The following is a 27817-nucleotide window of genomic DNA, read 5'->3' on the forward strand; positions in this document are numbered from 1 at the left end:
ATGCTTACTCTCTTGCTCACCATTACCTTATAACCATTTTCCCATGGTTGTTATCTTGCTCACCACTATCTTATAACCACTGTCCCATGCTTGTTATCTTGTTTACCACAGTCCTTTACTTGTTTCTTACTCACCACAAACTTATAACCAGTGTCCAATGCTTGTTATCTTTCCCACCACTATCTTATAACCACTGTCCCATGCTTGTTATCTTGCTCACCACTATCTTATAGCAAGTGTCTCATGTTTGTCATCTTACTCACCACTACCTTATAACCACTGTGCCATGTTTTTAATCTTGCTCTCTCTGCCTTATAGCCACTATCCCATGGTAGTTATCTTCATGAACACTATCTTATAACCACTGTCCTACGCTTTTCATCTTCATCGCCACTATCTTATAACCACTATCCTATGTTTGTTATCTTGTTCACCCCATCTTATAACCACTGTTTCCTGCTTGTTTTCTTGCTCACCACTATCTTATGACCACTGTCCCATGCTTGTTATCTTACTCATCACTTTCTTATGGCTACTGTTCCATGCTTGTTATCTTGCTCACCGCTATCTTATAACAATTGTACCAAGTTTGTTATCTTGTTTGCTATCGTGATCGCCACTATCTTATATCCACTATTCCATGGTTTTTATCTGCCTCACCACTATCTTATAACCACTGAGCCAAGGTTGTTATCTTCATCACTACTATCTAATAACCACTTTCCCATGCTTGTCATCTTGCTCACCACTGTCTTATAACCCCTGTCCCATAGTTGTTACTTTCCTCACCACTATTTGATAACCATCGCCTATCTTGCTCACATTTATCTTATAACCACAGTCCCTGCTTATTATCTTGCTAACCACTATCTCAGAGTCACTGTCCCCAGCTTGCTATCTTGTTCACCACTATTTGATAACCTACTGTCCCATGCTTGTTATCTTGCTCATTACTACCGTATCACCATTGACCATGCTTATCTTGCTCACCACTATTTCATAACCACCATCCCCTGTTTGTTGTCTTGCTCGACACTATCTTATAATCAATGTCCCCTTCTTTTCACCTTGCTCACCAATATCTTATAACCAGTATCCCATGCTTGTTTTCTTACCCATCACTATCTTATAACCACTGTCCCCTTCTTATCTTGCTCGCCACTATCATATAATCAGTGTCCCTTACTTGTTATCTTGTTTACAACTGTCTCATAACTACTGTCCCATGCTTGTTATCTTCCTCACCACTATCATATCACCACTGTCCCATGTTTGTCATCTTGCTCACGACTATCTTATGACCACTGTCCCATGCTTGCTTTCTTGCACACCACTAGCTTATAACCACTATCCGCTTATCTTCTTCTTGCAATCTTGCTCACCACTATCTTATAACCACTGTCCCATGCTTGTTATCTTGGTCACCACTGTATCATAACCACTATCCCATGCTTGTTATCTTGCTCACCACATTCTTATAACCACTGTCTCAAGCATGTTATCTTCCTCACACTGTGTTATTACCACTGTCCTATAATTGTTATCTTACCCACTACTATCTTATAACCACTGTCCCATGCTTGTTATCCTGCTCACCACTATCTTATAAGTACTGTTCCCTGCTTGTTATCTGGCTCACCACTATCTTATAACCACTGTCCCATGCTTGTTATCTTGCTCACCACTATCTTATAAGTACTGTTCCCTGCTTGTTATCTGGCTCACCACTATCTTATAACCACTGTTCCATGCTTGTTATCGTGCTCATCAACTATCTTATAACCACTCTCCCCTACTTGTTATCTTGCCCACAGCTATCTTATAACCACTCTCTCATGCTTGTTATTTTTCTCGCCACTGTCTTATAAAGACTCTCCCCTGCTTGTTATCTTGCTCACCACTATCTGATAGCCGCTCTCCCATTCTTGCTATCTTACTCATCGCTTTATTATAACAAGTGTACCAAGTTTCTTATCTTGCTTACCACTATCTCATAACCACTGTCCCATGGTTTTTATCTTACTCATGACTCTCTTAAAACTACTGACCCAAGGATGTTATCTTCATCACAACTATCTTTTCACCATTGTCCCATGCCTCTTATCTTCCTCACCACTATCTTATAACCACTGTCGCCTTTTTGTTATCTTCCTCAACTCTATCCTGTAATCACTGTCCCCTTCCTGTTATCTTGCTCACCACTATTCTATAATCACTGTCTCATGCTTGTTATCTGCTCATCACTATCTTATAACCACTGTCTCATGCTTGTTATCTGCTCATCACTATCTTATAACCACTGTCTCATGCTTGTTATCTGCTCATCACTATCTTATAATCACTGTCTCATGCTTGTTATCTGCTCATCACTATCTTATAATCACTGTCTCATGCTTGTTATCTGCTCATCACTATCTTATAAACATTTTCCATTTTTTGTGGTCTTGCTCACCCCTATCTTATAACCACTCTCTCATGCTTGTTATTTTGTTCACCACTATCTTATAGCCACTGTCCCATGCTTTCTATAAATCTCTTCACTATCTTAAAACAACTGTCCCATGCTTGTTCTCTTGCTTACCGCTATCGTATAACCACTCTCTCATGCTTGTTATCTTCTTCACCGCTATCTTATAACCACTCTTCCATGCATGTGATCTTGTTGATCACCATCATATAACTACTGTCCCATGCTTGTTATCTTGCTCACCACTATCTTATAAAAACTGTACTGTGCTTGTTATCTTCACCACGATCTTAAAAACAATGTCCTATGCATGTTATCTTGTTCACCAATACCTTATAAACAGTATCCCTTGCTTGTTAGCTTGTTCATCACTATCTTATAACCAGTGTCCCTTGCTTGTTATATTGTTCACCACTATCTTAAAACCACATTCCCATGCTTGTTATCCTGTTCACCGATATCTTATAACCACTGTCCCATGCTTGTTATCTTTTCACCACTATCTTAACCAGTATCCCATGCTTGTAATCTTGCCCACCACTATCTTATAACATTGTCCCATGCATGTTATCTTTTTGATCACTATCTTATAACCACTGTCACTTGCTTGTTATCTTGCTCACCACTATCTTATAAGAATTATCCCATGCTCATTATCTTGTTCATCACTATCTTATAACCACTGTCCCTTGCTTGTTATCTTGTTCACCACTATCTTATAACCAGTATCCCATGCTTGTTTTCTTGCTCACCACTATCTTATAACCACTGTTCCATCCTTGTTATCTTGTTCATCACTGTCTTATACCCACTGTCCTATTTTTGTTATCTTGTTCACCACTATCGTTTATCCGATGTACCTTGCTTTTTATCTTGTTCACCACTATCTTATAACCAGCATCATATGATTGTTTCATTGTTCACCATAATCTTATAACCACTTTTCCAATCTTGTTATCTAGTTCAGCACTATCTTCTAATCACTGTCCCCTGATTGTTATCTTGTTCACCACAAGCATATAACCACTGTCCTAGGCTTGCTATCTTGTTCACCACTCTCTTATATCCACTGCCCCACCCTTGTTATCTTGCTCGCCACTATCTTTTAATCACTGTCCCATGCTTGTTATCTTGTTGACCACTATCTTGCAACTAGTCTCCAATGCTTGTTATCTTGCTCACCACTATCTTATAACCACTATCCCATGCTTGATATCTTGTTCACTACTATTTTATAACCACTGTCCCTTGCTTGTTATGTTGTTCACCACTATCTTATAACCAGTATCCCATGATTGTTATATTGTTCACCACAATCTTATAACCAGTGTCACATGCTTGTTATCTTGCTCACCACTATCTTATAATCACTGTCCCATGCTTGTTATCTGTTCACCGATATCTTACAACCACTGTCCCATGCTTGTTATCTTTTCACCACTATCTTAACCAGTATCCCATGCTTGTAATCTTGCCCACCACTATCTTATAACATTGTCCCATGCATGTTATCTTTTTGATCACTATCTTATAACCACTGTCACTTGCTTGTTATCTTGCTCACCACTATCTTATAAGAATTATCCCATGCTCATTATCTTGTTCATCACTATCTTTTAACCATTGTCCCATGCTTGTTGCCTTGTTCACCATTATCTTATAACCAGTATCCCATGCTTGTTATCTTGCTCACCACTATCTTATAACCACTGTTCCATCCTTGTTATCTTGTTCATCACTGTCTTATACCCACTGTCCTATTTTTGTTATCTTGTTCACCACTATCGTTTATCCGATGTACTTGCTTTTTATCTTGTTCACCACTATCTTATAACCAGCATCATATGATTGTTTCATTGTTCACCATAATCTTATAGCCACTCTCTCATTCTTGTTATCTTGTTCACCACTATCTTATAACCACTGTCCCACTGCTAGTTATCTTGCCTCACCACTATCTTATAACCACTGTCCCATGCTTGTTATCTTGCTCTCCCACTATCTTATAACCCACTGTCCCATGCTTGTTATCTTGCTCACCCACTATCTTATAACCAATGTCCCATGCTTGTATATATTGCTCACCACTATCTATAATCCTCTGCTCATGCTTGTTATCTTGCTCATCCACTACTTATAACCACTGGTCCCTGCTTGTATCTTGCTCACCACTATCTTATAACCATTGTCCCATGCTTGTTATCTTGCTCACCACTATCTTATAATCAATGTCCCATGCTTGTTATATTGCTCACCACTATCTATAATCCACTGCTCATGCTTGTTATCTTGCTCACCACTATCTTATAACCACTGTCCCATGCTTGTTATCTTGCTCACCACTATCTTATAACCACTGTCCCATGCTTGTTATCTTGCTCACCACTATCTTATAACCACTGTCCCATGCTTGTTATCTTGCTCACCACTATCTTATAACCACTGTCCCATGCTTGTTATCTTGCTCACCACTATCTTATAACCACTGTCCCATGCTTGTTATCTTGCTCACCACTATCTTATAACCACTGTCCCATGCTTGTTATCTTGCTCACCACTATCTTATAACCACTGTCCCATGCTTGTTATCTTGCTCACCACTATCTTATAACCACTGTCCCTTGCTTGTTATCTTGTTCACCACTATCTTATAAACACTTTTCCATGCTTGTTATCTTGTTCACCACTAGTTTATAACCGCTGTTCCTTGCTTGTTATCTTGTTCACCACTATCTTATAACCACTGTCCCTTGTTTGTTATCTTGTTCACCACTATCTTATAACCACTGTCCGTTGTTTGTTATCTTGTTCACCACTATCTTATAACCACTGTCCGTTGTTTGTTATCTTGTTCACCACTATCTTAAAACCACTGTCCGTTGTTTGTTATCTTGTTCACCACTATCTTATAACCACTATCCGTTGTTTGTTATCTTATTCACCACTATCTTATAACCACTGTCCCTTGTTTGTTATCTTGTTCACCACTATCTTATAACCACTGTCCGTTGTTTGTTATCTTGTTCACCACTATCTTAAAACCACTATCCGTTGTTTGTTATCTTATTCACCACTATCTTATAACCACTGTCCCTTGTTTGTTATCTTGTTCACCACTATCTTAAAACCACTATCCGTTGTTTGTTATCTTGTTCACCACTATCTTATAACCACTGTCCCTTGTTTGTTATCTTGTTCACCACTATCTTAAAACCACTGTCCGTTGTTTGTTATCTTGTTCACCACTATCTTATAACCACTATCCGTTGTTTGTTATCTTATTCACCACTATCTTATAACCACTGTCCCTTGTTTGTTATCTTGTTCACCACTATCTTATAACCACTATCCGTTGTTTGTTATCTTGTTCACCACTATCTTAAAACCACTGTCCGTTGTTTGTTATCTTGTTCACCACTATCTTATAACCACTATCCGTTGTTTGTTATCTTATTCACCACTATCTTATAACCACTGTCCCTTGTTTGTTATCTTGTTCACCACTATCTTATAACCACTATCCGTTGTTTGTTATCTTATTCACCACTATCTTATAACCACTGTGCCTTGTTATCTTGTTCACCACTATCTTAACGATCGTGCTGGCACGTTGCAGAATGTCTGTCAGGCCGACGCACCAGCAGTGGTGGAGCGACGATTGGTCGAGATCAGTTATCAAGGATTAGCGAACTTCTTAATCATGAGGAAGCCGCCCACGAGGCCGCCCACACCCTGGGTCTACATGACACGCTGGAGCCGTTACCTGACTTCGTTCTGCAGGAGGTAAAGTTCCCATACCATCTGCAACCCGCTCTCACTGTCTGGTAGTTCAGTTCACTCTTGTTAACTGCACCGTAATCCTGGTAGTTCAGTTCACTCTTGTTAACTGCACCGTAATCCTGGTAGTTCAGTTCACCCTTGTTAACCTTTGTCTTCCATTTACCTACTCTGGCCTCCCATTGGTTTATAACATACAACTTCAACTCTGGCCTTCTACTTCACCCATTTCTCCCACCACTTTAAATCTGGCCTTCCTCTTTACCCACTTGACTTACCACTTCAGTCTTCTACTTTACCATCTTATATACCACTTCAACTGTAGTCTTTCAGTTTCTCCCTGACCTGACCTACCACTGTAACTCTGGCCTTCCACTTTATTTTACCCCACCACTTTAAGTCTGGTCTTCAACTTTACTCATTTGACCTACCACCTTAACCCTGGTCATCTACTTCACCTCTGACCTACTTACCTTAACCCTGGTCATCTACTTTACCCCTGACCTACTTACCTTAACCCTGGTCATCTACTTTACCCCTGACCTACCACCTTAACCCTGGTCATCTACCTCACCCCTGACCTACCACCTTAACCCTGGTCATCTACTTCACCCCTGACCTACTTACCTTAACCCTGGTCATCTACTTTACCCCTGACCTACCACCTTAACCCTGGTCATCTACTTTACCCTTGACGTACCACTTTAACTCTGGCCTTCCATTTTAACCTTGACCTACCACTTTATCTTCAGTCTTCTAGTCTACCCACTTGTCCTACCACTTTATCTTCAGTCCTCTATTCTACCCACTTGTCCTACCACTTTAACCTTGGCCTTTCCCTTTACCTTTGACCTGCCACTTTAACCCTACCCGGGTTCTTTGCTCTTGTCCTACCACTATCACTCTGGCTTTCCACTTTACCCACTTGACCTACCATTTCATCTTTAACTTTCCACTTTACCCACTTGACCTACCATTTCATCTTTAACTTTCCACTTTACCCACTTGACCTACCATTTCATCTTTAACTTTCCACTTTACCCACTTGACCTACCATTTCATCTCTAACTTTCCACTTTCCCCTTGACCTACCACCTTAACTCTGACCTTCCAAATTACTCATGACCTACCACTTTAACTCTTGCCTTCCACTCTACCCTTAACCTACCACTTGACTTCTGGCATCTAATTTACTCATGACCTACCACTTTAAACCTGGCCATCAACTTTACCCATTATCTACCACTTTAACTCTGGCCTTCCACTTTACCCACATGACCTACCACTTTAAACCTGGCCATCAACTTTACCCATTATCTACCACTTTAACTCTGGCCTTCCACTTTACCCACATGACCTACCACTTTAAATCTGGCCTTCCACTTTACTCTTGATCTACTTCTTTAACTTTGGTCATGCTCTTTACCTTACACCCACTATTCTAACTCTGGCCTTCCATTTTACTCACTTGACCTACCTCTTTATCTCTTGCCTTCCACTTTACCCATTTGACCCACCACTGACTCTAGCCTTCTACTATATTTTCAACCTGCCACTTTAACTAAGGCTTCCTCCTTATCCTTGACCTAACAGTCAGCTCTTACCTTTCACTTCACCAACTTGACCTTCCACTTTAGCTTTGCCTTTCCACTTTATCTTTGACCTGCCACTTTAACTCAAGCTTTCCTCTCTGTAACAGGCAGATGCTGTGCTCAAGACCCACGATGATCTGCACAACTTCTGGCGTAAGTACCACCACGTACAGCTGGAACGCTTGGCCCTTCGAAGCGAAGGCGAGGCCTTGCGGAAGGAGGGACGGCACCTGCGGGCTCTCCTTCGACAGTACTTTGTGTCCTTAGGAATGACAGATGCGGCGCTGGCTCAGTCATCAGCTCCCGTCACTGTGTCACACCTTACTATCAACCTCCACCATCAGCAACCTCGGGAGTGAGTTATGATAGTATATTAGTACTTCTTGAGATGTTAGCAGTCCACTAGCCTCCAGGAACGTACGGTTAAGTTCCGCATCTATTCCTACAAGACTGAACCTTGTAAGATCTGGGACTGTATATTTCTTTAGTGACGTTTTCTAAATCCTGACACGTCTAGCGGAGTACAAATCCTTAATGTTTCCTTATACACGAAGGGCAGCAGGAGTCACTCTTGAGACGAGATGTGAGAGGGCAAGTTTGTGGAGACTTCCAGCAAGATACTATGTTCTGTGCTGCCTCAGTGTTTGTTTGTGGTCACAGCCCGCCGAGCTGTGGGCAACTGGTTCTTCCCGAGACTTTAATATGGCATATTTTGAGAATCCTTCTTCAGAATTTCTCAAAATAATGAATTTAGAGCAAACAAAAATCCATCTTGAAACTTTTCCCATGGCAGGAGTTCCTGGTCTACATATGTCCTTCTGAGGCTTACTCATCATGAATATAGAAATACATGATTCCATCTTGAAGCTCTGCTCCACTTCTGAAGGTACCAAAAATCTTCCTATTCATTTCTTATTTTTATGATTTCTATGAGAATAGGAATCCTTCCATATGAATCCTTCCAGGGGCACAAAGAGTTTCTCTCAAATCTTCAGTAAATGTTGGGTGCATAAAATGTCAGGCCCCGCCGGATGGGTTAGGGTTGAGGAGTCTTTCCTGAGGCCTTCTAGTGCATGATTCAGAGGCTTTCTGGTGGCCTTTGGTGTGCATGAATCACAGGTGTACTGGTAGCTTCTGGGGTGCATGAATAAGAGACCCTCTGGTGGCCCCTGGGATGAGTGAATCAAAAACCCTCCGGTGGCCTCTGGGGTGCATGAATCAGAAGCCTCCTGTTGGCCTCATGGATGCATGATTCAGAGGCCGTCTGATAGCCTCTGGAGTGCATAAATGAGAGTCCTCCTGGTGGCGCATGGAGTGCATGAATCAAAGGTCTGATGGCCTCTGGGATGAAGGAATGAGAAACGTTCTAGTGGCCTCTGTGGTGCATAAATCACATATTCTTATAGCCCCTGTGATGATGGAATCAGAGGCCTTCTCGTGGATTCTAGTATGCATGGACCGGAGGCCTTCTGGTGGCCTCTAAGATACATGAATCATAGGGCTTCTGGTGGCCTCTTAGGTTATGACCTAGAGACCTTTTGGTGGCCTCTGAGGCATATGAATCAGAGGCTTTCTCGTGGCCTCTGGGGTGCATAAATCATAGGCCTTCTGGTGGCCTCTCCAGTCCATGATTCAAAGGCCTGGTGGTCTTTAGGATAAATGAATCAGGAACCTTCTCTTGCCATCTGGTGGCATGAATCCCAGGCCTTCTGGTGGCCTCTGCAGAGCATTGATTCAGAGGCCCTCTGATGCCTTAGGGTACATGAATCAGAGGCATTCTGGTGGCCTCTGGGTACATGATTCAGAGGCATTCTGGTGGCCTCTGGGTACATGATTCAGAGGCCTTCTGATGCCTTAGGGTACATGAATCAGAGGCATTCTGGTGGCGTCTGGGTACATGATTCAGAGGCCTTCTGATGCCTTAGGGTACATGAATCAGAGGCATTCTGGTGGCCTCTGGGTACATGATTCAGAGGCATTCTGGTGGCCTCTGGGTACATGATTCAGAGGCCTTCTGATGCCTTAGGGTACATGAATCAGAGGCATTCTGGTGGCCTCTGGGTACATGATTCAGGGGCCTTCTGATGCCTTAGGGTACATGAATCAGAGGCATTCTGGTGGCCTCTGAGTACATGATTCAGAGGCCTTCTCGTGGGAGCTTCAAATAGAGACCTCCTGGTGGCATCTGTGGTGCATAATTCAGAGGTAATCTGGTGGAGTCTAGTTTGCATAGATCAGAGACATTTTGCTGGCGTTTGGGCAGACAATCTGGTGACCTCTGAGATGCATGAATCAGAGGCATTCTGGTGGTCTCTGGATTGTATGAACCAGAGACATTCTGGTGGCGACTGGAGTGCATGAATCAGAGACATTCTTTTGGCGGCTGGGGGGGGGGGAGGGGGTTCAGGAATCAGACATTCTGGTGGCGTCTGGAGTGTATAAATCAGAGACATTATGGTGGCGTCTGGGATGCATGAATCAAAAGCATTCTGGTGACCTCTGTGGTGCATTAATCAGAGACATTTTGGTGGTGTCTGGGGTGCATGAATCAGAGACATCCTTGCGGTGTTTGAATATATGGATCAGAGGCATTTTGGTGGCGTCTGGGGTACATGAATGAGACATTTTGGTGGCGTCTGGGGTACATGAATCAGACATTTTGGTGGCGTCTAGGGTGCATAAATCAGAGATATTCCACTGGCGTCTAGGGTGCTTGAATCAGAGATATGCTCGTCGTTTGTTGGGTGCATGAATCAGAGGTAATCTGGGGTGCATGAACCAGAGACATTCTGATGGCGTCTGGAATACATGAATCAGAGTAATTCTGCTGGCGTCTGGGGTGCATTAATCAGAGACTTTCTGATGGCATCTAGGGGCATGAATCACAGACATTCTGGCGGCGTCTGGGGTGCTGCAGTCAAAGGCATTCCGGTATCCTCTGGGGTGTATTAACCAGAAACATTATGGTGGCGTCTGAGTAATGACTCAGAGAAATTCTGTTGACGTCTGGGTTGCATGAATAAGAGGCATTCTGGTGGCCTCTGGGGTGCATGAACGAGAGAGATTCTGGTGGCGTCTTCGGTGCATGAACCAGAGGCATTCTGGTGGCGTCTGGAGTGCATGAATCAGAGACATTCTGATGGCGTCTGGGGTGAATGAATCAGAGACATTCTGGTGGCGTCTGGGGTGCGTGAATCAGACACATTCTGGTGGTGTCTGGGGTGCATGAATCAGAGACATTCTGGTGGCGTCTGGGTGCATGAATCAGAGACATTCTAGCGGCGTCTGGGGTGCATGAATCAGAGACATTCTGGTGGCGTCTGGATTCCATGAATCAAAGACATTCTGAGGGCGTCTGGAGTGCATGAATCAGACACATTATGGTGGCGTCTGTGGTGCACGAATCAGAGGTATTCTGGTGGTCTCTGGTGTGCATGAATCAGAGACATTCTGTTGGTCTCTGGGGTGCATAAATCAGAGATATTCTGGTGGCGTCTAGGGTGCATGAATCAGAGACATTCTACTGGCGTCTAGGGTGCATGAATCAGAGACATTCTACTGGCGTTTGGGGTGCATGAATCAGAGGCATTCTGGTGGCGTCTAAGGTGCATGAATTAGAGGCAATCTGGTGGCCTCTGGGGTCCATTAATCAGAGACTTTCTGGTAGCCTCTGGCGTGCATGAATCAGACATTCTTGTGGTCTTTGGTGTGCATGAACCGGAGGCATTCTGGAGGCGTCTGCGATGTATGAAGCAAAGACATTCTGGTGGCGTCTGGGGTGCATGAATCAGAGACATTGTCATGGCGTCTGGGGTGCATGGATCATAGACAATCTGGTGGCATCTGGGTTGCATGAATCAGAGACATTCTAGTGGAGTCTTGGGTGCATGAATCAGAGACATCCTGGAGGCGTCTGGGTTGCATTAATAAGAGACATTCTGGTAGCCTCTGAATTGCTTGATTCAGAGGCATTCTGTTGGCGTCTAGGGTGCATGAATCAGACACTTTCCTGGTCTCTGGTGTGCATGAATCAGAGACATTCTGAGGGCGTCTAGGGTGCATGAATCAAGAACATTATGGTTGCGTCTGGGGTGCATGAATCAGAGACATTCTGGTGGCGTCTGGGGTGCATGAATCAAAAGCATTCTGGTGGCCTCTGGGGTGCATGAATCAGAGACATATTGGCGGTGACTGGGGTGCATGAATCAGAGACATTCCGGTGGCCTCTGAGGTGCATGATTCAAAAGCAACCTGGTGGCCTCTTGGGTGTATGGATCAGATATTTTGGTGGTGTCTGGGGTGGATGAATCAGAGACATTCTTGTAGCGTTTGAATGCATGAGCCAGGAGGCATTCAGGTGGCGTCTGGGATCCATGAATCAGAGACATTTTGGTGGTGTCTGAGATGCATGAATCAGACATTCTGGTGGCCGCTGGTGTGCATAAATACATAAATATTCCACTTGTGTCTGGGGTGCTTGAATCAGAGACATTTTCGTGGTTTCTTGGGTGCATGAATCAGAGACAATCTGGTGGCCTCTGGGGTAATATGAATCAGAGACATTCTGGGGGCGTCTGGGGTGCATGAACCAAGAACACTCTGGTGGCGTCTGGGGTGAAAAAAAACAGAGGAATTCTTCTGGCCTCTGGAGTGCATGAACGAGAGACTTTCTAGTGGCGTCTGTGGTGCATGAATCAGAATCATTCTGCTGGCGTCTAGAGTGCATGAATCAGAGAAATTCTGGTGGCATCTGAGGTGCATGAAACAGAGACATTCTGGCGATGTCTGGGGTGCATTAATCAGAGACATTCTGGTGTCCTTTGTTGTGCATGAATCAGAAACATTATGGTGGCATCTTAGGCGCATGAAACAGAGACATTTTGGTGGCGTCTGGGGTGCATGAATCAGAGGTATTCTGGTGGTCTCTGGGGTGCATAAATAAGAGGTATTCTGGTGGTCTCTGGGGTGCATGAATCAGAGACATGCTGGTGGCGTCTAGGGTGCTTTCAGAGACACTCTGGTGGCGTCTTGGGTGCATGAATCAGACATTCTGGTGGTCTCTGGTATGCATGAATCAGAGAACATTCTGATGGCGTATAGGATGCTTGAATCACAGGCACTCTGGTGGCTTTTGGGGTGCATAAATCAAAGGCATTTTAGTGGCGTCTGTGGTGCATCAATCGGAGACATTCTAGTGGCGTTTAGGTGCATGAATCTGGAGCATTCTGGTGGCGTCTTGGGTGCATGAATCAGAGACATTCTGGTGGCGTCTGGGGTGCATGAATCAGAGACATTCTGGTGGCGTCTGGGGTGCATGAATCAGAGACATTCTGGTAGCGTCTGGGGTGCATGAGTCAAAGACATTCTGATGGTGTCTGAGATGCATGAATCACAGGCATTCTGTTGGCATCTGGGGTTCATGATTCATAGGCATTCTTGTGGCCTCTGGTGTGCATGAATCAGAGGCATTCTAGTGGAGTCTGGGGTGCATGGATCAGAGACATTCTGCAGGAATTTGAGATGAATGAATCAGAGTCATTCTAGTGGCGTCTGGAGTGCATGGATAAAAGACATTCTGGTGGCGTTTGGGGCGCATGAATCAGAGACATTCTGATGGCCTCCGAGTTACATAAATCAGAGACATTATGGTGACGTCTGGAGGTGCATGAATCAGAGGCATTCTCGTGGTGTCTCGCGTGCATGAATCACAGATATTCTGGTGGCGTCTGGGATGCATGAATCATAGACATTCTGTTGGCGTATGAGGTGCATGAATGAGAGGCAATCTGGTGTGCATTAACGAGACATTCTACCGGCGTTTAGGGTGCATGAATCAGAAACATTCTGGTGGAGTCTAGACTGCATGAATCAGAGGTATTCTTCTGGCCTCTGTGATGCATGAACCAGAGACATTCTGGTGGCGTCTGGGGTACATGAATTACTCATTTTGCTATCGTGTGGGATGCATGAATCAGATGTTCTGGTGGCATCAGTGGTACATGAATCAGAGACATTCTGGTGGCCTCTGGGGTGCATGAATCAGAGACGTTCTGTTGGCGTCTGGGGTGCATGAATCAGACATCCTGTTGGTGTCTAAGTTGTATGAATCAGAGACATTCTGGTTGCCTCTGGAGTGCATGATTCAGAGACATTATGTTGGGGTCTAAGGTGCATGAATCAGAGGCATTCTAGTGGCCTCTTGGATGGATGGATCAGAGACATTCTGGTGGCGTCTGTGGTGCATGAATCAGAGTTATTCTAGTGGCCTCTGGTGTGCATGAATGAGAGACATTATGATGGTATCCAGGGTGCATGAATCGGAGACCTTCTTTTGGCGTTTGGGGTGCATAAATCAGTGGCATACTAATAGCGTCTGGGGTGTATGAATCAAAGACACTGATGGCGTCTCGGGTGCATGAATCAGATATTATGGATGCCTCTGGTGAGCATGAATCGGAGACATTCTACTAGCGTCAAGGGTGCTTGAATCTGAGACTTTCTTGCGACCTCTGGGTTGCAAAAACCAGAGACACTCTGATGGCGTCTGTGGTGCACGAATCAGAGGCATTCTGGTGGTATCTGGGGTGCATAAATTAGAGACATTCTGTTGGCGTCTGGGGTGCATGAATCAGAGACATTCTGGTGGCATCTGAGATGCATGAAACAGAGACATTCTGGTGGCGTCTAGGGTGCATTAATCAGAGACAATCAGGTGTCCTTTGTTGTGCATGAATCAGAAACATTATAGTGGCGTCTGAGTGCATGATTCAGAAAAAATTCTAGTTGTGTCTGTGGTGCATGAATAAGAGGCATTATGGTGGTATCTGGGGCGCATGAATCAGAGACATTCTGGTGGTATCTTAGGTGCATGAAACAGAGACATTCTGGTGGCGTCTGGGGTGCATGAATCAGAGGTATTCTGGTGGTCTCTGGGGTACATGAATAAGAGGTATTCTGTTGATTTCTGGGGTGCATGAATCGGAGACATTCTGGTGGCGTCTAAGGTGCTTGAACCAGAGATACACTGGTGACGTCTTGTGTGCATAAATCAGACATTCTGGTGGCCTCTGGTAAGCATGAATCAGAGACATTCTGATGGCGTGTAGGATGCTTGAATCACAGGCACTCTGATGGCTTTTGGGGTGCATAAATCAAAGGCATTTTAGTGGCGTCTGTGGTGCATCAATCGGAGACATTCTAGTGGCGTTTAGGTGCATGAATCAGAGAAATTCTGGTGGCGTCTGGGGTACATGAATCAAAGACATTCTGATGGTGTCTGAGGTGCATGAATCACAGGCATTCTGTTGGCATCTGGGGTTCATGATTCATAGGCATTCTTGTGGCCATTGGTGTGCATGAATCAGAGGCATTCCAGTGATGACTGGAATGCATAAATCAGAGACATTCTGATGGCGTCTGGGGTGCATGGATCAGAGACATTCTGCAGGCATTTGAGGTGAATGAATCAGAGTCATTCTGGTGGCGTCTGCAGTGCATGGATAAGAGACATTCTAGCGGCGTTTCGGGTGCATGAATTATAGGCATTCTGGTGGTGTATGAGATTCATGAATCAGAGGGAATCTGGTGTGCATCAACAAGACATTCTACTGGCGTCTAGAGTACATGAACCAGAGACATTTTGGTGGAGTCTGGACTACATGAATCAGAGGTATTCTTCTGGCCTCTGTGGTGCATGAACCAGAGACATTCTGGTGGCGTCTGTGGTGCACAAATCAGTCATTTTGCTATCGTGTGGGGTGCATGGATCAGAGATGTTCTGGTGGCATCTGGGGTGCATGAATCAGAGGCATTCTAGTGGCCTCTGGGGTGCATGAATCGGAGATATTCTGTTGGCATCTGGGGTGTATGAATCAGAGACATCCTGTTAGCGTTTAGGTTGCATGAATCAGACATTCTGGTGGCCTCTGGAGTGCATGATTCAAAGACATTATGGTGGGGTCTAGGGTGCCTGAATCAGAGGCATTCTAGTGGCCTCTTGTATGGATGAATCAGGAACATACTGGTGCCGTTGGGGTGCATGAATCAGACATTCTGGTGGCATCTGGGGTGCATGAATCAGAGACATTCTGTTGGCGTCTGGGGTACATGAATCAAAGGCATTCTGTTGGCGTTTGGGGTGCATGAATCACAGGCATACTAGTGACGTCTGTGGTGCATGAATCAGAGATATTCTGATGGCCTCCGGGTTACATAAATCAGAGACATTATGGTGGTGTCTGGAGGTGCATGAATCAGAGTCATTCTCGTGGCGTCTCGCGTGCATGAATCACAGATATTCTGGTGGCGTCCGGGTTGCATGAATCGGAGACATTCTGGTGGCGTGTGAGGTGCATGAATCATAGACATTCTGTTGGCGTCTGGGGTGCATGAATCAGAGATATCCTGGTGGCGTCTAGGTTGCATGAATCAGAGACATTTTTGTGGCCTCTGGAGTGCATGATTCAGAGACAATATGGTAGGGGTCTAAGATATATGAATCAGAGGCATTCTAGTGGCCTCTTGGATGGATGAATCAGAGACATTCTGGTGGCGTCTGTGGTGCATGAATCATGGTTATTCTAGTGGCCTCTGGTGTGCATGAATAAGAGACATTATAATGGTATCCGGGATGCATGAATTGGAGACCTTCTTTAGGCGTTTGGGGTGCATAAATCAGTGGCATACTAATGGCGTCTGGGGTGTATGAATCAGAGACACTGATGGCATCTCGGGTGCATGAATCAGACATTATGGTTGCCTCTGGTGAGCATGAGTCAGAGACATTCTACTAACGTCTACTGTGCTTGAATCTGGGACATTCTCGTAGTGTATGGGGTACATGAAACATTCTTGTGGCCTCTGGGTTGCATGAACCAGAGACATTCTGATGGCGTCTGTGGTGCACGAATCAGAGTAATTCTGGTGGTATCTGGGGTGCATAAATCAGAGACATTCTGGTGGCCTCTGGTGTGCATTAATCAGACATTCTACCAGCATCTAAGGTGCTTGATACTAAGACTTTTTCTTGCTGTCTGGGAGCATGAATCAAAGGCAATCTGGTGTGCATCAAACAGGCATTCTACCGACGACTAGGGTGCATGAATCAAAGACATTCTTGTGGCATCTGGGGTGCATGAGTCAGAGGCATTCTTGTGGCCTCTTGGATGCATGAACCAGACTCATTCTGATGGCGTCTACGGTGCACGAATCAGAGTAATTCTGGTGGTATCTGGGGAGCATAAATCAGAGACATTCTGGTGGTGTCTGGGTGAATGAATCAGAGACTTTCTGTTGGCCTCTGGGGTGCATGAATCAGAGGCGCTATTGGCGTCTGGGGTGTATGAGTTAGAGATATTCTGGTGGCATCTCGGATGCATGAATCAGACAAATTCTGATGGCGTCTGGGTGGCATGAATCAGAGACATAGTAGTGTCTGAAGTGCATGAATCAAAGACATTCTTGTGGCTTCTGGGGTGCATGTATCAGAGGCATTCTCGTGGCCTGTCGGGTGCATGAATCAGTGACATTTTGGTGGCGTTTGGAGTGCATGAATCAGAGACATTCCTCTGGCAATTCGATGCATGAATCAGAGGCATTCTGGTAGCGTCCGGAGTGCATGAATCAGAGGCATTCTGGTGGCCTTTGAGGTAAATGAACAAACCAGAAACATTCTAGTGGCGTCTAAGATGCATGAATCAGACATATTGGTGGCCTCATGTTTCCATGAATCAAAGATACTCTACCGGCGTCTAGGGTGCTTGTATCGGAGACATTCTCGTTGTGTCTGGAGTGTATGAATAAGAGACATTCTGGTGGCGTCTGGGCTGCACAAATCAGTCATTCTGTTGGCGTCTGGGGCGCATGAATCAGAGATATTGTGGTGCCATCTTGGGTGCATGAATCAGAGATTATCTGGGGGCGTCTTGGATGTATGAAGCAGACACATTCTGGTGGCGTCTGGAGTGCATGAATCAGAGACATTCTGGTGGGGTCTGGGGTGCATGAATCAGGCATTCTGGTAGCGTCTGAGTTGCATGAATCAGAGGCAGTCAAGTGGCGTCTTGAGCGCATTAATTAGAGACTTTGCAGTAGCATCTGGGGTGCATGAATCACAGACAATCTGGTGGCATCTGGAGTGTTTGACTCAGAGACATTTTGGTGACGTCTCTGGTGCATGAATCAGAGACATTCTGATGGTCTCCGGGTACATAAATAAGAGACATTATGGTGGCGTCTGGCGGTGCATGAATCAGAGACAATCTTGTGGCGTATGAGGTGCATGAATCAGAGGCAATATGGCGTGCATTAACGAGACATTCTCGTGGCGTCTAGGGTGGTTGAATCAGAGACATTCTGGTGAAGTCTGGGGTGCATGAATCAGAGGTATTCTTCTGGCCTCTGTGGTGCATGAACCAGAGACATTCTGGTACCGTCTGGGATGCACAAATCAGTCATTTTACTATCGTGTGGGATGCATGAATCAGAAATGTTCTGGCGGCATCTGGGGTGCAGTAATCAAAGGCATTCTTGTGGCCTCTAGGGTGCATGAATCAGAGACATCCTGGTGGCGTCTAGGTTGCATGAATCAGAGACATTCTGATGGCCTCTGGAGTGCATGATTCAGAGACATTATGGTGGGGTCTAGGGTGCATGAATCAGAGGCATTTTAGTGGCCTCTTGAATGGATGAATCAGAGACATTCTGGTGGCGTCTGTGGTGCATGAATCATGGTTATTTTAGTGGCCTCTGGTGTGCATAAATGAGAGACATTATGATGGCATCCGGGGTGCATGAATTGGAAACCTTCTTTTGGCGTTTGGGGTGCATAAATCAGTGGCATACTAATAGCGTCTGGGGTGTATGAATCAGAGACACTGATGGAGTCTCGGGGGCATGAATCAGACATTATGGTTGCCTCTGGTGAGCATGAATCAGACATTATGGTTGCCTCTGGTGAGCATGAATCAGAGACATTCTACTAGCGTCTAGGGTGCTTGAATCTGAGACATTCTCGTGGTGTATAGAGCACATGAAACAGTTACATTCTTGTGGCTTCAGGGTTGCATGAGCCAGAGACATTCTGATTGCGTCTGTGGTGCAGGAATCAGAGGCATTCTGGTGGTATCTGGGGTGCATAAATCAAAGACATTCTGGTGGCCTCTGGTGTGCATTAGTCAGACATTCTACCGGCATCTAAGGTGCTTGATACTAAGACTTTTTCTTGGTGTCTGGGAGCATGAATCAGAGGCAATCTGGTGTGCATCAAACAGACTTTCTACTGGCGACTAGGGTGCATGAATCGGAGACATTCTGGTGGCATCTGGGGTGCATAAGTCAGAGGCATTCTTGTGGCCTCTGGGGTGCATGAACCAGACTCATTCTGATGTCGTCTACGGTGCACGAATCAGAGGCATTCTAATGGTATCTGGGGTGCATAAATCAGAGAAATTCTGTTTGCGTCTGGGGTGAATGAATCAGAGACTTTCTGTTGGCCTCTGGGGTGCATGAATCAGAGACGTTCTGGTGGCGTCTGGGTTGTACAAATCAGTCATTCTGGTGGCGTCTGGGGTGCAGGAATCAGAGACATAGTAGTGTCTGAAGTGCATGAATCAAAGACATTCATGTGGCCTCTGGGGTGCATGAATCGGAGGCATTCTCGTGGCCTGTCGGGTGTATGAATCAGTGACATTTTGGGGTGTCTAGTGTGCATGAATCAGAGACATTCTTCTGGCAATTTGGTGCATGAATCAGAGGCATTCTGGTGGCGTCTGGAGTGCATGAATCAGAGGCATTCTGGTGGCCTTTGAGGTAAATGAACCAGAAACATTCTAGTGGCGTCTAAGATGCATGAATCAGACATATTGGTGGCCTCATGTTTCCATGAATCAAAGATACTCTACTGGCGTCTAGGGTGCTTGTATCAGAGACATTCTCGTTGTGTCTGGAGTGTATGAATAAGAGACATTCGGGTGGCGTCTGGGGTGCATGAACCAGAGACATTCTGGTGGCGTCTGGGCTGCACAAATCAGTCATTCTGTTGGCGTCTGGGGCGCATGAATCAGAGATATTGTGATGCCATCTAGGTTGCATGAATCAGAGACTATCTGGGGCGTCTTGGATGTGTGAAGCAGACACATTCTGGTGACGTCTGGAGCGCATGAATCAGACATTCTAGTGGCGTCTGAGGTGCATGAATCAAACATTCTGGTAGCGTCTAAGTTGCATGAACCATAGGCATTCAAGTGGCGTCTTGAGCGCATTAGTCAGAGACATTGTGGTAGCGTCTGGGGTGCATGAATCAGAGACAATCTGGTGGCCTCTGGCGTGCATGATTCAGAGATATTTTGGTGGCGTCTGGGGTACATGAATCAGTGGCATTCTGCTGGCGTTTGGGGTGCATGAATCAGAGTCAGTGTGGTGTCCTCTGGGTTGCGTGAACCGGCTATATTTTGATGGAGTCTGGGGTGCATGAATCAGAGGCATTCTGGTGGCCACTTGGATGCATGAATCAGAGACATTCTGGTGGCGTCTAGGGTGCATGAATCAGAGACATTCTGATGACGTCTGGGGTGCATGAATCAGAGACATTCTGGTGGCGTCTGGTGTGCATGAATCAGAGACATTCTGATGACGTCTGGGGTGCATGAATCAGAGACATTCTGGTGGCGTCTGGTGTGCATGAATCAGAGACATTATGGTGGCGTCTGGGGTGCATGAATCGAAAACATTCTGGTGGTGTTTGCGGTGAAGAAATAAGAGGCATTTTGGTGGCGTCTGGGGCGCATGAATCAGAGACATAATGGTGGCGTCTGTGGGTGCGTGAATCAGAGATATTCTGGTCGCATCTCGGGTGCATGAAGCAGAGACATTTTGGCGGCGTCTGGGGTGCATGAATCAGAGACATTCTGTTGGCGTTTGGGGTGCATGAATCAGAGGCATTCTAGTGGCGTCTGGCTTGCTTGAATCAGAGGTATTCTGATGGCCTCTAGAGTGCATGAATCAGAGGCATTCTCGTGGCCTATGTTGTGCATGATTCAGAGGCATTCTGGTGGCCTCTTGGGTGCCTGAGTCAAAGACATTATGTTGGCTTCTTGGGTGCAAGAATCAGACATTCTGGTGTCCGTTGGGCTGCATGAATCAGAGACATTATGATGGCATCCGGAGTTCATGAATCATAGACATTCTGGTAGTGTCTGGGATGCATGATTCAGAGGCATTCTGGTGACCTCTGGGGTGAATGAATCAGAGGCATTCTGTCACCATTTGGGGTGCATGAATCAGAGCATTCTGCTGGCGTCCGGGATGCATGAATCAGAGACATTTTCGGGGCATCTGAGTTCATGAATCAAACACATTCTGGTGCTGCCTAAGAGGGATGAATCATAGGCATACTGGTGTCGACTGAGGTGCATGAATCAGAGACATTCTGGTGATATCTGGGATACTTGGATGTTAAATATTCTGGTGGCGTCTGAGGGGCATGAATCAGACATTTTGATGACATCGAGGGTTCATGAATCGGAGACATTGTGATGACTTCTGGGTGCATAATTCAGAGACATTGTGATGGCATCTGGGAAGCATGAATCAGAGGAATTCTGGTGGCCTCCAGGTAGCGTCTGGGGTGCATGAATTAGAGACATTCTGTTGGCGTCTCGAGTGCATGAATTAGACATTTTGGTAACCTGGTGTGCATGAATCAAAGATATTCTACTGGCGCCTAGGTTGCTTGAATCAGAGGCATTCTGATGGCGGTTGGGGTGTATGAGTGAGAGGCATTCTCGTGGCGTCAAGGGTGCATGAATCAGAGACATTCTGGTGGCATTTGGGTGTATGAATCAGAGCATTCTGGTGGCTTCTAGGATGCATGAATCAGAAACGTTCTGGTGGCTCTGGGGTGCATGGATCAGAGGCATTCTGGTGGCCTCTTGGGTGCATGAATCAGAGGCATTCTGGTGGCGTTTCGGGTGCAAGAGACATTCTTATGGCCTCTTGGGTGCATGAATCAGAGTCACTCTGGTGGCGTCTTGGCTGCATGAATCAGAGGCATTCTGGCGGCGTCTCGGGTGCATGAATCAGAGACATTCTGGTGGCGCCCAGAATGCGTGAATCAGACACATTCTGGTGGCATCTGGGGTGCATGAATCAGAGACATTCTGTTGGCCTCTGGGGTGTCATGAATCAGAGTCATTCTGATGGTGTTTGGGGTGCATGAATCAGAGATATTCTCGTGGCGTATAAGGTGCATGAATCAGAGACATTCTTATGGCCTTTGGTGTGCATGAATTAGAGACATAATGGTAGCGTCTGAGGTGCATGAATCAGAGGCATTCTGCTGGCGTCTGGGACGTATAAAGCAGAGACATTCTAGTGGCATCTGGGGTTCATGAATCAAACACATTCTGTTTACCTCTGGAGCGCATGATTCAGAGACATTCTTGTGGCGTTTGGGGTGCATGAATCAGAGACATTCTGATGGCGTCTGAAGTGCATGAATGAGTGGCATTCTGGTGGCGTTTGTGGTGCATGAATCAGAGATATTCTGGGGGTAACTTGAGTACATCTATCAGATCCATTCTGGCGGTATCTCGGGTATATGAATCAGACATTCTGGGGGTGACTGGAGTGTATGAGTCAGAGACATTTTCATGACGTCTAGGGTACATGAATCAGACATTATGTTGGCGTGTAGGTGCATGATTCAGAGACATTCTGGTGGCGTATGGGTTGCATGAATCTGAGACATTCTGATGGCGTCTGAGGTGCATGAATGAGCGGCATTCTGGTGGCGTCTGGGGTGCATGAATCAGACATTCTGGTGGCGTACTAGGTGCATGTATCAGACTCTGGTGCCTACTGGGGTGCTTTTATCAGAAACATTCTGGTGGTGTCTGGGATGTATGATTCAGAAGCATTCTGGTGGCGTCTGGATTGCATGAATCAGAGGCATTCTGGTTGCTTCTTGGGTGCATGAATCAGAGACCTTCTGGTGGCGTCTAAAGTGCATGAATCAGAGACCTTCTGGTTGCCTCTTGAGTGCATGAGTCAGAGACATTCTGGAGGCCTCTGGGATGCAGGAATCAGAGACATTCTGTTGGCGTCTGAGGTGCATGAATCAGAAACATTCTGGCAGCCTCTGGGGTGCATGAATCAGAGACATTCTGGTGGCGTTTTGGGTGAATGAATCAGAGACAATCTTGTGGTGTGTGGGGTGCATGAAGCAGAGATTCTGGTGGCGTCCCGGATGCATGAATCAGAGAAATTCTGTTGACGTCTGAGGTGCACAAATCAGAAACATTCTGGTGGCCTCTGTGGTGCATGAATCAGACATTCTGGTAGCCTCTTGGGTGCATGAATCAGCAACAATCTGGTGGTGTCTGGGATGTATGATTCAGAAGCATTCTGGTGGCGTCTGGAATGCATGAATCAGAGGCATTCTGGTTGCCTCTTGAGTGCATGAATCAGAGACATTCTGGTGGCCTTTGGGATGCAGGAATCAGATACATTCTGTTGGCGTCTGAGGTGCATGAATCAGAAACATTCTGGTAGCCTCTGGGTTGCATGAACCAGAGGCATTCTGGTGGCGTTTGGGGTGAATGAATCAGAGACAATCTGGTTGCGTGAGGGGTTCTTGAATCAGAAACATTATGGTGGCGTCTAGGGTGTTTGAATCAGAGACATTCTGTTGGCGTCTGTGGCGCATGATTCAGAGGCATTCTGATGATGTCTGGGTTGCATGAATCAGAGATATTCTGTTAGTGTCTCGGTTGCATGATTCAGTGGCATTCTGATGGTGTCTGGGGTGTATAAATCAGAGGCATTCTGGTGGCCTTTGAGATGCAGGAATCAGACATTCTGGTGGCGTTTGGATTGCATGAATCAGAGATATTCTGTTGGCGTCTCGGGTGAATGATTCAGAGGCATTCTGGTGGCGTCTGGTGTGCATTCATCAGAAGCATTCTGGTGGCGTCTGGAGTGCATGAATTAGGCATTCTGGTCGTGTCTGTGGTGCATGAATCAGAGGCATTCTGGTGGCCTCTGAGGTGCATGCATCAGAGGCATTCTGGTGGCATCTAGGGTACCTGAATCAGAGGCATTCGGGTGGTGTCTGGGGTGCATGAATCAGAGACATTCTCGTGGCCTCTGGGGTGCATGCATCAGAGATATTCTGGTGGTGTCTGGGGTGCATGAATCAGAGAAATTCTCGTGGCCTCTGGGGTGCATAAATCAGAGATATTATGGCGGCGTCTTGTTTGCATGAATCAGACGCGTTCTGGTGGTGTCTGGTGTGCATGAATCAGAGACTTTCTGGTGGTGTCTGGGGTGCATGAATCAGAGACTTTCTGGTGGTGTCTGGGATGAATGAATCGGAGACATTCTCGTGGCCTCTAGGGTGCATAAATCAGAGACTTTATAGTGGCGTCTTTTTTGCATGAATCAGAGGCATTCTGGTGGCGTCTTGTTTACATGAATCAGAGACATTCTGGTGGTGTCTGGGGTGCTTGAATCAGAGCCATTCTGGTGGTGTCTGAGGCGCATAAATCAGAGACATTATGGTGGCGTTTTGTTTGCATGAATCAGAGACATTCTGGTGGTGTCTGGGGTGCTTGAATCAGAGACATTCTGGTGGCATCTGAGGTGCATAAATCAGAGACATTATGGTGGCGTCTTGTTTGCATGAGTCAGAGACATTCTTGTGGCGTCTAGAGTGTATGAACTAGAGACATTCTCGTGGCCTCTGGGGTGCATAAATCAGACATTATAGTGGCATCTTTTTTGCATGAATCAGAGGCATTCTGGTAGCGTCTGAGATGTATGAATCAGAGGCATTCTGGTAGCGTCTGGGGGTGTATGAATTAGAGGCATTCTGGTGGCGTCTTGTTTGCATGAATCAGAGGCATTATGGTAGCGTCTGGGGTGTATGAATCAGAGGCATTCTGGTGGCGTCTTGTTTGCATGAATCAGAGGCATTATGGTAGCGTCTGGGGTGTATGAATCAGAGGCATTCTGGTGGCGTCTTGTTTGCATGAATCAGAGGCATTATGGTAGCGTCTGGGGTGTATGAATCAGAGGCATTCTGGTGGCGTCTTGTTTGCATGAATCAGAGGCATTATGGTAGCGTCTGGGGTGTATGAATCAGAGGCATTCTGGTGGCGTCTTGTTTGCATGAATCAGAGGCATTATGGTAGCGTCTGTGATGCCTGAATCAGTTGGTAACCTGCCCACGAGAGTTGCAGTTTGGTAACCTGCCCACGAGAGTTGCAGTTTGGTAACCTGCCCACGAGAGTTGCAGTTTGGTAACCTGCCCACGAGAGTTGCAGTTTGGTAACCTGCCCACGAGAGTTGCAGTTTGGTAAACTGCACACGAGAGTTGCAGTTTGGTAAACTGCACACGAGAGTTGCAGTTTGGTAAACTGCACACGAGAGTTGCAGTTTGGTAACCTGCACACAAGAGTTGCAGTTTGGTAACCTGCCCACGAGAGTTGCAGTTTGGTAAACTGCACACGAGAGTTGCAGTTTGGTAAACTGCACACGAGAGTTGCAGTTTGGTAAACTGCACACGAGAGTTGCAGTTTGGTAACCTGCACACAAGAGTTGCAGTTTGGTAACCTGCACACAAGAGTTGCAGTGCCTACGTCCTGGCCGAGGCTTCGTCAGTCTGAGGTGCTAGTGCCACTACCAGGGCTGCACAGATCCTTCCTGGGGGCCTCTCAGTGTGTGGCCTTCTGGAGCCTCATGTATACAACCTGAAGTCTCCTAATGGCAATAAGTTACGTTGGTTCTTCCCCGAAGCAACTTTAGAGGACCAGGAGTTCTTGTTGAGGCCTTCTATGTCCACTCCACAGTCTTCCATGTCTAGTTTTCTTGTAACATGATTCCTCAACTACAGGAGACATGAGCCCTCATATCCGGGTCAGAGTAACTTGTGTCTTCTGAAACGTCTTCAGTTTTTAGATACATTTTTCTGTTTTCTTTACACAGATGTGTACCTAATATCATGAGGTAATAACGTTGGTCACCGGATTCTGCAGGAGACGGTCGAGGTCAGTGGCTGGAGGTAGTGTCCGCTGGGCGGAGGCTGGCTGCCGCCTCCTCAACTCCTACACAGACAACACCAAGTTGGGTGGCCCCGAGGTGCCGCCCATCCAGGAAGCCCGCCTCCTGGTGCGGGCCACAGACCTGCACTCAGCACCAAGGGTGACTGCCCTTCCCCCACCCTCCCGCTGCTAGAGCTGCCCCGCCTGATGGCATGGCTCATCGCCAGTGTACAGAGCCACCCTACCCTGCACCTCCCACTGCCGAAAACACAAACTTCTGCTAATATTTCAAAACCAACTTTTTTCTTGCTGGTATTCAAAGGGTATCATTTCCCCGTGAACTCATACGAATATATATATATATATATATATATATATATATATATATATATATATATATATATATATATATATATATATATATATATATTTTCTTTGTCGCTGTCTCCCGCGTTTGCGAGGTAGCGCAAGGAAACAGACGAAAGAAATGGCCCAACCCACCCCCATACACATGTATATACATACGTCCACACACACGCAAATACACATACCTACACAGCTTTCCATGGTTTACCCCAGACGCTTCACATGCCTTGATTCAATCCAGTGACAGCACGTCAACCCCGGTATACCACATCGCTCCAATTCACTCTATTCCTTGCCCTCCTTTCACCCTCCTGCATGTTCAGGCCCCGATCACACAAAATCTTTTTCACTCCATCTTTCCACCTCCAATTTGGTCTCCCTCTTCTCCTCGTTCCCTCCACCTCCGACACATATATCCTCTTGGTCAATCTTTCCTCACTCATTCTCTCCATGTGACCAAACAATTTCAAAACACCCTCTTCTGCTCTCTCAACCACGCTCTTTTTATTTCCACACATCTCTCTTACCCTTACGTTACTTACTCGATCAAACCACCTCACACCACACATTGTCCTCAAACATCTCATTTCCAGCACATCCATCCTCCTGCGCACAACTCTATCCAGAGTCCACGCCTCGCAACCATACAACATTGTTGGAACCACTATTCCTTCAAACATACCCATTTTTGCTTTCCAAGATAATGTTCTCGACTTCCACACATTCTTCAAGGCTCCCAGAATTTTCGCTCCCTCCCCCACCCTATGATCCACTTCCACTTCCATGGTTCCATCCGCTGCCAGATCCACTCCCAGATATCTAAAACACTTCACTTCCTCCAGTTTTTCTCCATTCAAACTCACCTCCCAATTGACTTGACCCTCAACCCTACTGTACCTAATAACCTTGCTCTTATTCACATTTACTCTTAACTTTCTTCTTTCACACACTTTACCAAACTCAGTCACCAGCTTCTGCAGTTTCTCACATGAATCAGCCACCAGCGGTGTATCATCAGCGAACAACAACTGACTCACTTCCCAAGCTCTCTCATCCACAACAGACTTCATACTTGCCCCTCTTTCCAAAACTCTTGCATTCACCTCCCTAACAACCCCATCCATAAACAAATAAAACAACCATGGGGATATCACACACCCCTGCCGCAAACCTACATTCACTGAGAACCAATCACTTTCCTCTCTTCCTACACGTACACATGCCTTACATCCTTTTCACTGCTTCTAACAACTTGCCTCCCACACCATATAGTCTTAATACCTTCCACAGAGCATCTCTATCAAGTCTATCATATGCCTTCTCCAGATCCATAAATGCTACATACGAATCCATTTGCTTTTCTAAGTATTTCTCACTTACATTCTTCAAAGCAAACACCTGATCCACACATCCTCTACCACTTCTGAAACCACACTGCTCTTCCCCAATCTGATGCTCTCTACATGCCTTCACCCTCTCAATCAATACCCTCCCATATAATTTGCCAGGAATACTCAACAAACTTATACCTCTGTAATTTGAGCACTCACTCTTATCCCCTTTGCCTTTGTACAATG

General features: G+C 45.8%; 1 protein-coding gene across 1 annotated transcript in view; it reads left to right on the forward strand.

Moving 5' to 3' along the window:
* The window catches only part of LOC139763716 (uncharacterized), a 28742-nt gene extending 19310 nt beyond the window's left edge, over window positions 1-9432 (forward strand). The window contains exons 2-4 of the mRNA XM_071690040.1: window positions 6084-6250; window positions 7944-8191; window positions 9243-9432. Coding sequence (XP_071546141.1) covers window positions 6084-6250; window positions 7944-8191; window positions 9243-9432 — 605 coding nt within the window. The remainder of the gene's footprint in view (window positions 1-6083; window positions 6251-7943; window positions 8192-9242) is intronic.
* The last annotated feature ends 18385 nt before the right edge of the window (window positions 9433-27817 follow it).

The sequence above is a fragment of the Panulirus ornatus genome, chromosome 47 (genome assembly GCF_036320965.1).
Source record: "Panulirus ornatus isolate Po-2019 chromosome 47, ASM3632096v1, whole genome shotgun sequence".
NCBI lineage: Eukaryota > Metazoa > Arthropoda > Malacostraca > Decapoda > Palinuridae > Panulirus > Panulirus ornatus.